The sequence below is a fragment of the Miniopterus schreibersii genome (assembly GCF_964146895.1).
Source record: "Miniopterus schreibersii genome assembly, chromosome: 1".
Lineage (NCBI taxonomy): Eukaryota > Metazoa > Chordata > Mammalia > Chiroptera > Miniopteridae > Miniopterus > Miniopterus schreibersii.
Window position 1 is genome coordinate 11,444,753 of NC_138101.1, and position 14,487 is coordinate 11,459,239.

The window sequence follows — 14,487 nt, forward strand, 5'->3', positions numbered from 1 at the left end:
CCACCATCTTTCTCAACGCGAACACGCTGGCTGGGACATATACCACACCGTGTGCGCGCGTGTCCCTGACGTGCAATTACGTGACACCATGTCCTGATGACATTAAAAGTATCCCCGTGACCAAGTTCCCAGCTCCTCTGCCCCGCCACTTCAGCTGCTACTGTGCCGCTGCTACTTGAACATGAAGCATGTCACAGGTATCCATAAATACTCGGGTCCTGAGTCAAAGGTCTCCTTATATCTTAATGGGAAAGAAAGATGTACTTACAATCTAACCAGATTGGTGAGTCCTCGAAATATGTCTGCATTCAGACATCCAATGCGATTATTCGTCAGATCCCTACGGAGAAAGGAGAAAAAATGCCTTCCATCAGTTCTCTTGGCTCATGAAGGTTTCATCCACTCCACATTCAAAAACAGCAGCCAGGTATCACCCGAAACCTTTCTTCTCAGCATCTCTGGGACGCCTACCGACCTCAAGAGAGACCACGGCCCCGGGACAGGTGATAAGCTCTGCTCTCACTTCCTTCCGACACCTGTGCCCTAAGCCCTGTTCAATTATGTTGCCCCTTGAATTTCAAGCACTGAGACCTGTAAAATGACCCAAGATACAACTGGAGTGTACAAATGAGACTCAATCCACCTTACTGTCTGTGATCCAAGTCCCTAGATAACCCACAGAGGTGATTACACTGGAAAAGTGAGGGAACAGACCCCCATCTCATCTCCGCCAATATCTAACACGATAGATAAGAGGGCAAATTATCAAAATAAAGGCTGGGGCTTTTATCTCAAGGGCATCTGAAACTTCATGCTTTCTAACTTCATTTCTTAAATACTCCGAAGTCTTGAAAGTAAAGAAAACACAACTGAGTTAGCTTTGACTTCACAGATCTATCCTTTAGCCTCCATAAAAAAGAGGTGGGCCGTTACCTGGATATCCTTTAACAGAATCTACGTAATCGCACGATTATTTTTCCCCCCATCACTCCAGAATCTTATAGTCCCATCAAATGTTACTTTCTGAATATGTTTTTCTTCTCGATCTATAAAATCTTTTCCTTTTCATCTACATAAAATGTTTAGTAAACACAGGGGTGGGGAAAAGGAGGTTTACAGGTATACTACAAATAAATAATACAATAAAAATAATATAAGAATAAACTGTTTCGAGTGCTCACAACTGTAAACCTACTCTTGCCCAGGGCTGTATTTCATATTTTCTTTACTAGTTGTCTTCACACCAAGGACAGTGCACACAATTTTACATTTTAATCTGGAGATTACATTTTAATTGGGAGATAACTGATCATGTCTATAACCTTCCAATAAGGCGGCATGCTTTCATCATTCATCAGCGGCCTTAGTAAACTATATTGCAAAGAAAACCCGAAAACAAAGGACCTTAATTCTTATCGCTTGTTAGATCTGGAACTATTCACTTTAAATTCTGACGAAAGAATGAGAACACACTTTCTAAACCAAACTTTCAAAAATGTTTTTATCCCAGTTTCTCTCACGTCCCTATTACTCCCGGTACTGAAGGGAGCTGCATCCCCTACTTCTCAACTAAAATGGTTGGATTTTAAATTGTATACTTGGTAATGGAGGAAAAAGTATCAGTCTAGTAGGAAATTATAAGGACACAGCACTAGAACCCACTCGCTAGGTTTCTCACTTAGATGTCCGTGGCCTGGGTAAGCCTGGTGTTCCGGGATCTCCTAGCCCTGCCCTCCCTTTCTTATGTCAACTTTTCATAAAAGAATCTTAAGCAACACAAATCTTTATCTGCTTATTGACTTATTAAAGCAAAGTATTTCATCGTGCAGGGCTTTTTAAATTTTTTTTTTTTTTTATTTCAGGGGACTTTCCTTTTATTTCTAGGTTTTACTGTTTAAGAAAACGAGGCATCGTCTTGTGAGTTGTTGCTTAAACAAGCATTTCTGGGCTCCATTCATTCTCTTGTGTTGATTCTGAGCTTTAAATGGTGCAATTACCATCGATTCTTTGGGAAACAATTTCATTATAGCTGTATCTACTTAAAATGGTATTTAGGTGCTGATAATGGGTGTTCATTTAGATTGAGAATCAGCTTGAATTTGTTGATAAAGCAAAAAGAGACACTGAGTGGGTCTAGGTTTTACCTACTTCTGGTAGTTTACTCTGCAGAAAGCCACTTAATCTTCCTGATTCAAATCATCTACGAAATAAAGGCAAAGGTGTGGTACACTTACAAAAACACTGATCGCGTGGCTGTCAAGTGAGACGCACAACAGAAATGAATGATTTATGGCCCCATCAGAAAAAGTGCCTGTATCTATAAGCAGCTGGGAAATGTCTACTACTGCAGAATACCTTTATATCTCATTGAGTTTACATCTAAGGCTCTCTCAGCTTGCAAGCTGTATACTGTACACTCAATTACAAGTCAGCTGTTTGGAACTAAGAATATATTTTCTAGAGGGAAGAACGTTACAAGTGTCAATTACCTTCCCAGGCAAGAACACAAGAGACTACTTAATGTGTAATGCCATGAAAAACGGTAAGCAATGCCTGGCACGATATTAGTAATTAAGTTAAATGCTACTGAACACGAAATTTATATATTTATTTTGGATGGCAGTAATTGAGAAATTATTGACTGAAGGATTAAGGATTAGATGGAGAAGCTAGGATATTCTGCAGTGTCCTTAAAAACCCTGATGAAACTGCTTTTTATTAACAGTCCAGTTTCCTTCACCCTCTACCTCGACATGGAGATATTGTTAGCATTCATCTTCCTTAGGAAAAAAAAAAGCTTCCTTCCAAAAAAGCTGTGCCTACAGTGGTGTGGTCACAGAAGGTAAAAATAAGTGCTCTTGTCACATCCCTCCCCTGGCATAAAAAGTTTGGAGGGAAAATTATTCAAATATTCTAGAAGTTCTGACACTTTAGCATCAAAATCATCTGGAGGGACAGTTAAAACAGAGACAGATTGACCTTGGCCCCAGAGTTTCCTACAAGGTAGGTCTACACCTGCACTCCGGCTTCCTACATTGACTCGTGTTTGCAGGCACAGGTTAGAACTGACCCATCCAAACACGGTGTCCATCTGCCCTGGTAAGAAGCACAAAGAAAGGGAGCCGTTGCTATAAATCAAGCTCATTTGGCTGCCCTCCACTCCCTAACAACTGTTTGTGGGGAGGTGTGCTGCTTGTTCATGACCCTGCTCCACACCCCAGCCGGCCTGTGTCTGTCTGGCTGCATCCTAACAGCTTCCAGGACTCTTAGCAGCTCAACTCTACCATGGCTCCACCTGTCTGTAAGCAGATTGATCCCAACCAAGTGCATGGCTAGGCTCCTGGTAGGTGTGTATGATTCCACTAAACCGCAAACCCTCAAGGGGTTCATGAGTTACCTTTGTATCTCTGGAGCCTGGCTCCCTGTTGGGCAGAGAATGGACTCAATGAATTTGTGTGCAACTGAACTGATGCTGGTCTCTGTGTTAACACTTTATGTTGCTAAACCTGGGTGATGTTTCTGTTACTGCACTCTGAACTAGCCTGACCCACTGCAGCTCTGATGCCGACCTAATGCCTCCACCCTCCAACTCTGTCTTCCTTTCCTAGAACTCTGGTCTCCATGTCCCACTGACCTAACCCAGATGGGCCAGGTTTTCTGACTTGTTTTATTAAAAATCCTTTACTGGAAAACAGTGAAGATTAGTGTGAATCTGGAAGAAAAAAAAGTCTCCTCCACACATCCCTGAGCTTCTGCCCCCAAGTGCACTCAGAGCCTGATAAACACCATGAAATACCGCCCCCCCCACCCACAACAAAGACCGTGGCAGTAAATTCCCTCCTACAGAGTCCACCTGAAATTTTAAATTTCACAAGAGTAAGAGAGAATCCTTTAACTCCTACTACTCTTAATCTTCCAGGATTCTGAACCTTAATACTGCCCAAGAGGGGCAACTGAGAGGAGACCTGAAGAGAATAAGCTTTAGATAAAAATAAATTTACTTGGAAAAGTAATTAAAAAAAAACACCAAAAAAACACCTGAAAAATTAGCATGGACAACTCTTACAGTTGGGCCTAACTAAAGGGATGAACAGGTTTTGAATTATAGAAAAAGAGCCACAAGAAGTCCAAAGTATTAGGATGGAAGGTCAGTGTCAACATTTAAGTAAGTCGTGGAATGATTCAAGTAAGAGCAAACACAGCTGGTTTTATTACACAGATACAATGGAGAACAAATAAGACATAAATAATACTCAGGTACCTTGAACTTTTTTTAAAAAAAACCTTAAAAAATAAAAAAGCATGATGTAACCAAAAGAGAGACAGACAAGAGACAGGTACAGACACACAGACAGAGAGAGACAGGGGCTGAAAGGGTGACTATGAAACATGGAGCTGGTCTCTTTCCTCTTTATCTTTTGTCTCTGATTCTCTGCACTTAAGTGGTTTCTCCTTACTGTTATCAGAAATATTCTGAAACACAAATCTGATCATGTCAATTCCATATTCATAAAGTTCTGCTAGTCCCCCTCAACCCCTATCTAAACAATAGATTTGGAGATTTTTTGTTACATGGCAGGAGGTCATCCAAGCCTACCAAAGCCTAGTCCTGCCCTGAGCAACCTAACCTGTCAACATTCTTTCCCCCCTTTCCACTTGAGGCCGTGGCCAAAGAACTAAGCTACTGTCCCGAGAGACATGTTTGCACACCCATGTCCATCCACCCTCCTCTTACTCTCCAATGCAAGGAGCAAGGTCAACCCTAACTGCCGGCTACTCGTGTGGCAGGCCAGTCCCTCTCAGGTGGTCACTCCTTTCCCTGGCAGATTATTATTACTATTTTATCTGTTGTAGCACATCTGCATGATGTATTTTCATTACCCATCTATTTGCCCCCAAGAGTCTGTGAGCTGTTCCAGAGAAGTCAGCATATGGCAAGCAGCCAGTGCATAACAAGTGCCGTTGGAAGGAATGGGTGGTGGGACAGCACACGTGGCTGAGTGTAGGGTTACTTCTTAACAACTGTGAAACCGCATAAGGGAAGGATGGGAGAGAGTTTTCAGCTTCAGAATAAAAACTGGTCCTAAGGTTTTGAAATAATAATAATACATAGATAAAATAAACAAAAAATGGCAAGACTTTAAATCATTATTGAAAGGCACCTCAACGGATACAGCATTTACAAGAGATACGACTGGAATACATTTATAACTTGAAAGTTAGCTGCAGATGACTGACAGCCGACAAAGCCAATGATAAGGCAATGATATCATTAGCATAAGAGGGACACAATCTGCAAACAAATCAAACTGCTACACAAACTAACTGTCCTCTAAGCTACTTATATTAAACATTCTCTGTTTTCAGTCATGGACCTGGCCAGGTGAACTTCTCAAATTATTAAAAACCCATTTTTTAATCATGTGAAATCTTAAGTCGATGAACAGTTATTTATAAAAGAAACAGTTCAAGCTCATAAGCAAGCAATTCAAACACTTACAATCTTTTTAGCGACGACAGTCCCCAAAAGGCACCTGGATCTATACTACTAATAAGATTATTTCGGAGGTCCCTGTTAAAAAATAAAATAAGTCATTTACATATGAACACTGTAACAAATATTTCGGCACAATGCACTTAAGTACTATACAAAAAACGACAATTATGAAAATAATGGGAGGATCCTGAAGCCAAAAAGATTGAACCAAGATCACCCCAGTAGAAGTGCCAGAGCCAGAATTCAAATTCCAGGACTCTGGCTCTAAAGCCATTTGTTTTAGTCACTAGAAGAATAAAAGTATATGTACAAAAGAAATGTGTATCCTAATATTATTCAAATTCAAAGTTATCACTAAACTACAGTCCTATAAAAGATTGTAACTAAAAAAGATTCCAGAATTTAACAATGATAACAGCAATAATTGCTATCAATTATTTAATGTTAAGTCACTGTCTTAAGCGTAGTTTTTGTCTTTGCAGGCTTCTCCCTTGTTTTCCCCACTTTCCCACAGCATACGGTACACACACCAGACAGTGCCTAGAATTCCCAGCACCGCTCCTCCAGGTGTGGCACTTGATCAACCCCTGTTCTGATTTTTCAAATACTCTGGCCCTAATAATTGGCATGATTACACTACCTTGGCCTAACTAAACCTAGGGCCTAGGGCAATGAGATAGACAGAAGTCAGGGGGTAGCCATGTCCATTGGTTTGATTAGAGGTCAAGATGTAAGCCTGGAATTGTCAGTGTTAATAATTATTGAATTTGGGTAAATAAACTGGTGATACGGGAGATTACTACATTCTTTCAATTTTTCTGTATGTTTGAAAATTTTCATAATAAATATTAGTTTCTGTACCCAACGTTTTAAGTCCCAGAAAGTACAATTCACCATGAGGACCAATGTATTAGTTCCTATCTCCCCCTTACGACCTATCCCGACTCTACACCTCAAAGAAGATTTTTGGAGAAAATTCAATCAGAATGTGTGTGACTTATATTGCATAAGCTAAAAATCTCAGCAAATGGAAACATATAATGTCAGTTCTTTTTTTTTTTTAATATGCTTCCCTTCTCAGATTCTAAAAGGTATCAACAACAGGAAACGACTTCGCTAAAGCCCGACATAAATTTGTGGTCAATGATGTACTGCATGTGTTTCCAGAAAATAGTTCTCATGAATAACTAAGTAGTGTAATATGATTTAAAGATACACTTTTTATTTAATAATAAAAAATGCTTGACATGTTATATAACATTTAATAATAGCCATATTAATCAGGCATTGCCAAAAGATATTTATAGTCAGATTCTCTCATTTAACATTCCCCTCACCAACCCATGGCTTCCCTAGTGAACAGAAGTCTAATGTTAGGATGGGCAGCTACATATGAATATGTTGGGTCATTAAAACATAAATGAAAAAAAAGGTGCATGAAAATTGCTTCAACAAAATTAAAGAAATATTTAAATAGTAATTGGAAAAAGAGCTATATCCTTCAGGCAAGAATATAAAGTATATCAGAAAAGACACTTTTAAACTACAGGTATCAGAAAGCTCTACTCAAAACAGCTTCAACAATAAAGACAGTAATTCGCTGGTATTACAGGAAATCAAGAAGTAAGGCAGCCTTAGTGGTTGGTTCCATCTATCTCTCAGATCCCCATGTGCAGACAGTCAAATTTGCCTTCAGGCTGACCTTCAATCATGACATCATATCTCAGGTCCAAAAATCACCTCCAAGAAAAAAGTCATGAAAAAGAATGGAGACTTTCTTCTTGTATCTCCTTAGGAGCCTGGAAATCATTCTCTGAAGCCTCAAAGCTAACCATCCCTCATCCCTCATCCCTCATCCCTCATCCCTCATCCCTCATCCCTCATCCCTCATTGGCTAGGACTGGCCTGTCAATCACTAGCAAGAGATGCTTTGATGACCTAGACCCATCATTCCAGGTGGAATGAACATTAAAGGGTCACACACATTGACCACTATGCAATTCTAGTGTCAGTAATTAGAGCACAGGAGAGTGTCACTAAACTCTGACAAATATAACATAAGAATGACAATACCACAAAATGAAGAGGGAAAATGGAAGGAAGCAGAGAGGGACGAATGAGTACATGGTGAATAGGTGGGTAAATCATAGACGTTCTCAATTATAAACAGTCTAAAAAGTCTAAAAAAATGCAAAAAACATTTATCAAAAAAGCAAGGGAATAATATACAGGAAGTATACATTTTAGAAAATTATTTTAATAACAATATACAGTTCACCCTTGAACAACATGGTTTGAACTTTAAGACTGAATTGTACCCTGCCCCCCAATTCCTACGCTGAAGTCATAACCCCTAATACCTTAAAATGTGGCTGTATTTGGCGATAGAGTCAAACGCTATAGATGGTCTATGCTTAAGTAACACATTAGTGATGGGAGCAGTCAAGTCCTGCGGGAGTTCAGTTGTGGGAGGAGCCCGTAGGTGAAACGGTGAAGGAAAGGCGGCCTCGAAGCAGAGAAACTGAAGGACAACAGAGAGAGCTGAGAAAATGAGGAGAGTTCGATTTTCAGCAGGAAAGATGTTCACTGTGTGGCTCCCTGCTGTACTCTGAAGTGTTATCCTAAGTGTATGGGTAACATGGGAATCTGAAACAGGATCCTAGAGCAGCATTCGGAAAACAAGCAAATTAAATATCCACTGTGCTACACTCACTAAGGCAAAAAATGTGTGTTACCTGGAACACACCTGATCATAAGCAAAATGACTAGACTTAATTGCTAAGTAAAACACAATGACCACATTCAGAGACATCTGCATAAAACACCAGAGTTTATCCAGAAGTTTTCCCCTTGGTGGTTTTTTAATTCTCCTTGGCTACTTTATGAGGCATGCACGTCAAAACTGAACTTCAAAACAGCATCTATACTTTAAAAACCAGTGGTCAGCAAACTACGGTCTCCCATGGCCTGTTTTGTAAACAGAGTCACCTCCATGTGGATTCATTTATTTACGGTCTGTTGCTTGCTCTCCCACTACAATGGCAGAATCCAGTCATTGTGACAAAGACCATATGGCCCATGAGCCTAAAATATTGACTGTCTGGCCATTTACAGAAAGTTTGCCAACCTCTGCTTTAACCAGTTGTGTTTTAAAATTTATTTTTCAATTATAGTTCACATATCATATTAATTTCAGGTGTACAACTAATGTATATAGCTTATATACCTTACAAAGTTACATTTATATACCTTACAAAGTTGCCCCCCATAAGTCTGGTACCCACCTGACATCACTCATAATGACTACACTATTATTGACTATATTCCCTGTGCTGTACTTTATATCCCTGTGACTGCTTTTACAACTGCCGGTTTGTATTCTTAATCCCTTTCACCCTTTTTACTCACCCCTCAATCCCCCTCCCATCTGGCAACCATCAATTTGTTCTCTGCATCTCAGTTTGTTTCTGTTTAGTTTGTTCATTTATTTTTTCAGATTCCACATAAAAGTAAAGTCAGGACTACTTGCTTTTAAAAATTCAATTCTAGAAATTTCTCCTAATACAACATTGGAAAAACTCAATTTTTATTTTGAAAAGCTGGGGGTTTAGTACTAGATATACAGTAGAAATGCATTAAGTAAAATAACAATAAGAATACTCACAATCTTTCAAGGAGGCTGAGCCCAGAAAATGAGCCATTCTTCAGCTCGGAAATTTTATTGTTACTCAGAATCCTAAAAATGACAAAAAAATACAATGTAAGTTGCCTAATATATGTACAGCACCAATATCAAAGTAATTTAGCTTATTATAGTTAAACCTATGAGGAATTCTAAGAAGTCCTTTATTACACCCCACATTTTTGAGATGCCTGACAAAAAAGGAGCTTCTTTGTCTTTTTTTGGAAAACCACCTAAAAGAGCTCACACATCTGTCACTTCTTAAATTGTCCCTGTCATAGTGAACCAAAATTTTAAAATAAAAAGAGAAGTCAACACAAAATAGCTCTCAGTTCAATATAAGAATAAAAAAGGCCACATACATTTATATAATTAATAAACTTACATAAGTTGAATACTTATTTAAAAACTGGAAACTTAATACAAAAATGTGTACAGTGCTCTATAAAATATTGACCTTACAAAGAAATAAAATACTCCCTTGATATCACTGCAGTAATGCTGAATATTATCTGTAATTTAACAGAACGCAAGCCTATGTGTCTGGCTGTGAAAATGTACTGGCCGCATGCACTCACACGCAGACGCAGATGGTGGCTGTATTCCAATATTATACCACAGGTACCAAGACAATGTTCTTAAAAAACAAACAAACTGAAAACAAAAATTTATTCGAAGTCATAATCTAGCCACCCTCATGGCAAGACTTGCCTAAGAAGAGACTCTGTATCCATGATTCAGCTTCTCTAGGCTTTGTAACTATGCACCTCTGGCAGCTTAAATAACAATAAAGAGTTTCTATAAATAAAGTGAAAATACTACAGCTACCTGATTGGGGGGAGTGGGGATATTAAGAAAATGAGAAAACCAAGGCATAAAAGAGTTATGTTAATGGCACAAGATGACACTAATAAATGACAGAGCCAAGAGGTGAACCCAGGACTTTTCTACTCCAAACCCCACGTTCTCCAACATACGCCCACGTTGGCCAAGAGAGACACTACTGGCATCTGAGCCCAAGATTCTGCCTCACACTCAGTGTTGCAGGGGCGCCCTTCACAGTGGGTGCAAGGTGGAGGGGTGACACCCCTCCCTCCGAGACAGTGCAACACACAAGTCTGCGTACATACAATGTCTCTGCGTCATAAAATTTCAGGTCCATTTTCACTTTGTCTACTTTCATTACTCTAAAAGCACATTAAAAAGTTTCTATCCCATGTGACATCTAATTTTCTTTAGATATAAGTGAATTTTTTTTAATCCCCACTCATGCAGATGAACATTTCAGAGCCTGTTACGTGGGACGATTACTAGGAGCTTCTCTGGTCAAGTACACCTGTGTTTGAAGCCAGCTCTTCAGTCACTCCCAGGTGACACTGAACCTGTACCAGAGCCCCTGTTCATAAAATGGGAAGGCTAATACCTACCTCATAAACACTAGAAGGAAACTAGAAAATTTAAGACATGCCCAATGAACGTTCATTAGCGGTCAGATTCAGTTTCCCTGGTGCCAAGACTCACACCCTCTGTCGTTTGAATGTTTCTTTCAATCAAAGTACATTACCGTGCAGTGTTCAGCCTCTCCCAAAGCTATTACCAAAGCAACAACCAGGGGACCAAGGAAACATGGCGATCAAAAACACTCCAATTAAAATACAATACCGCGTTCTCTAATCAAAATTGCAAAGGTTTTCAGAAGCGAGGTAGTGGGCATGGGCAAAGCAAACTCAGACTGGCACGAGGCCGCAAAGGTCCCCGCAACAGGCTTCTCTGAGCAGCCTGGCGGTGCACACCAGGAGCCTCCAGCCCGCGGTCACAGGCATCAACCCTCTGCTAACATGTCACCAGATCTGACAACAGGTATATTCAGTGACTCGTTTCAGCGTGATTTATAACAGACAGAATTAGAAACTACCAAAGAGGTCAGTTTATGTAAGAGGAAGAGAGAGACATATTGTGATACATCCAAACAGCAAAATGTCACACAGCATTAAAAATGATCATTTCAAAGGAAACTTGATGAAAAGGAAAATGCTTATGATCAGTTATAACAACAAAACTGATACCACTGATTGAAAAGAATCCAGGCAGAGATTAAAAAAAAAAAAAAAAAAACTTGGAAAAAATACAGCAAAAAGATCGCTATAGTAGTGACGAGGCTTCTACTGGTTCCTCATTTATTTTTTATAACCTTACAGTATCTCTGAAAATATCAAGACTATGACTCTTATTTTTAAAATATTTTTTCCTGATAAAATATTTTCTCCTTAATAACTAAGCATAACTTAAAGTTGGGTTAATTTTGAATACAATTATATCTAAGCAAAAAAATAAAGAATATTTTATTTATACTTTGAGATTAAGGACTCACATTTATTTATATTCAAAAAATGTTTATATAGTAACTGTTTGCAACTTATTAGGCATTAACAGTAGTGCAAAGAACAATGGTGATGCTGCCCTGGCTGGTGTTGATAAGTGGTTAGAACTTCAGCCCCCCTGCACCACAGGGTTGTGGGTTTGATTCCTAGTCAAGGGCACATACCTGGGTTGCAGGTTCAATCCCTGGCCCCAGTCTGGGTACATACCGGAGGCAACCGATCGATGTCTCTCTCTCACATCAATGTTTCTCTCCCTCTCCCTTTCTCCCTCCCTTGCTCTTTCTCTCCCTCCCACTCTCTCTAAAAATCAATAGAAAAAAAATATTGTTAAGTGAGGATTAACAACGATAATATTAATAATAATAATACAGAACAATATGTCATAGCAGGGGACTTTAACACCCCACTGACTTTACTGGACAGATCTTCCAGACAAAAACTCAACAAGCAAACAGTGACTCTAAATGACACACTAGATCAGATGGATTTAATTGACATTTATAGAACATTTCACCCCAAAGCTGCAGAATATACATTCTCCTCAATTGCACATGGGATACTCTCAAAGACAGACCACATGTTAGGACACAAAACAAGTCTCTACAAGTTCAAGAAGATTGAATCATATCAAGCATCTTCTCAGACATCTACACCATGGAATACTATGCAGCTGTAAAAAAGAAGTATCCCTTACCCTTTGAGACAGCATGGTGGGACCTGGAGAGTATTATGCCAAGTGAAATAAGCCAGTCAGAGAAAGACAACTGTCACATGATCTTACTCATATGTGGAATCCAATGAACAAAATAAACTGATGAACAAAACAGATCCAGAGACATAGAAGCATGGTTCAGAGGGAAGGTGGGGGTAGGTGGGTGGGGAGAGATTAACATAAGAATTTTTATGCATATATGTATAACCCATGGACACAGACAATAGTGGGGTGAAGGCCTGGGGGGAGGGGTACAGGGGGAAGGAATCAATGGGGGGAAAAAGGGACATTTATAATACTTCCAACAATAAAGATAAATTAAAAAAAACAAAAAAACAATAGTGGTCCAGGTTTTTAGCTGAGACCCCACCCGTATTGAATGATTTAGTTTGTGACAGTTACTTCTATGGTAGAATTCAATGTCATTTTTAAGACAGAAAAAAATTAGACCAGAATAATCATCAAGCTCTCTTCTAGCTTCTCTTCATTTTCTATAATTATTCACGTTTTAACGAGCAAAGCTGATGAACTTTACAGTGACCAAGAATTTATAACCAATAAACCAAAAGTAAGGAAAATGAACAATCTACTGACTAAGCTCAGTGACATTAGAGTTCTGTTTCTGAGTGATGAATGGAACCCAGACATGGAAGTGGCTTGGGAAACAGGCTCAGGGCGGTGACTACCACACTCACTGCGCTCAGTGCTGCTCCAGCAGAAGGACTGTCATTGGCTCAGTCATAAAGGCTTTGGTACAATAAATGATAGATTTTATTGAGGAGAGTAAAAAGACATTTCATCACACTTAAAAAGTTGTAACTGTAACCTTAAAAGTATATTTACAACCTCATGTTAATATATTCAGTCCACACATTACTCCCTGTGTTTAAGGATTCTGTGCGAGAAAAAGGGATCGGGAGGAATAAATCTACTCTGCAGACAGTTTTTATACTCAATTTTGAGACGGAGTTTGTAGAACTAGAAAATGCATAATAATATCTGTATCATTATAAACCTAAAACCCATTCGTAATCAACATTTCTGCTGACATCTTTGAAATTTCAATCTTTCTAGGAGGTAACTGAATGAAAAATAGGAAGCTTGACCAAAGTTATAAAGCTCAGACAGACCCATTTCTGTTCTTTACTAATGGTGATAACACGCATGATCTATAGACGGTGCTCAGGAGCGCTGTTCCGGGCTCACGCCTCCTGAATTTTAACTCCGAGGCAAGTCTGATGTCCACTGCTGTGGCTCAGCATATCGCTTATGCTGAAAGTGAAAGCAAGAGTAAGGCAATGTAAACATGTGCTGTTTTATGTTTTTAATATATCTTTACTGACTTCAGAGAGAGGAAGGGAGAGGGAGAGAGAGAGACAGAAACACCAATGATGAGAGAGTCACTGATCGGCTGCCTCCTGCACGCCCCCTGCTGGGGATCAAGCCCGCAACCCGGGCATGTGCCCTGACCGGGAATCAAACCTGTGACCTCCTGGTTCACAGGGCGACGCTCAACCATTGAGGCACTTGGGCTGGGTAACATGTGTGGTTGTTGTTTTTTAAATCAAAGTTAATGGAACAGAAAAAAATAGAAGTTGAGTATTACATGTTCTCAGTTGCATGTACTGCAAGTCCCAGAATGGAATGCTGCTAATAGCACCCACAGCCCTATGGCGGAAGGTAAAGAATTCTCCTTTTGAGAGGAAATGAAAATATATTTCAGGAACATTAAATATTCAGATCAAACATTAGGAATACAATTCTTAAAGTCAACCACTGGAGGGAAAAAGCAGATAAACAAACAGGGCTATTGCAGTGGGTTACATGGGTGGTCCTCCAATAGATATGTCCACCCAGAACCTGTGAACATGACCTTCACTCAAAAAAGGCTATTTGTGATGTAATTAAGTTGAGGGTTTCAGGGTTTCAAGATGAGATCATATGGGATTAGGGTGGGACCCAAATCTAAGGACTAGTGTCCTTAGAAGAGGGAGACAGGAGACTCAGAGAAGGTCTGATGAAAAGGAAGACAGACTCAGAAACAGAAAAAAAATGAAGGTGGCATATTTCGAAGCCATCATGACTAAGGAATGGAGCAAACAGGACTACACTTTAAAATGTAGTACATTTTAAAAATTTCTTGCAAATTTTAAACCCATATACAATGTTAAAAGCAAATATTTATAACTACTATCAAAAACAAAGAACTAATTTT

The 14,487-nt window shown here is 39.4% G+C and overlaps 1 protein-coding gene across 2 annotated transcripts in view; it reads right to left on the minus strand.

Annotated features, from left to right (window-relative positions):
- ADGRA3 (adhesion G protein-coupled receptor A3) overlaps positions 1-14,487 on the minus strand; it is a gene marked incomplete at its 5' end in the record, with an annotated part of 98,644 nt that overhangs the window by 61,175 nt on the left and 22,982 nt on the right. For both annotated transcript variants that reach the window (XM_081161488.1, XM_081161487.1), the window contains 3 exons: positions 269-340; positions 5,501-5,572; positions 9,162-9,233. In XM_081161488.1, coding sequence (XP_081017614.1) covers positions 269-340; positions 5,501-5,572; positions 9,162-9,233 — 216 coding nt within the window. The remainder of the gene's footprint in view (positions 1-268; positions 341-5,500; positions 5,573-9,161; positions 9,234-14,487) is intronic.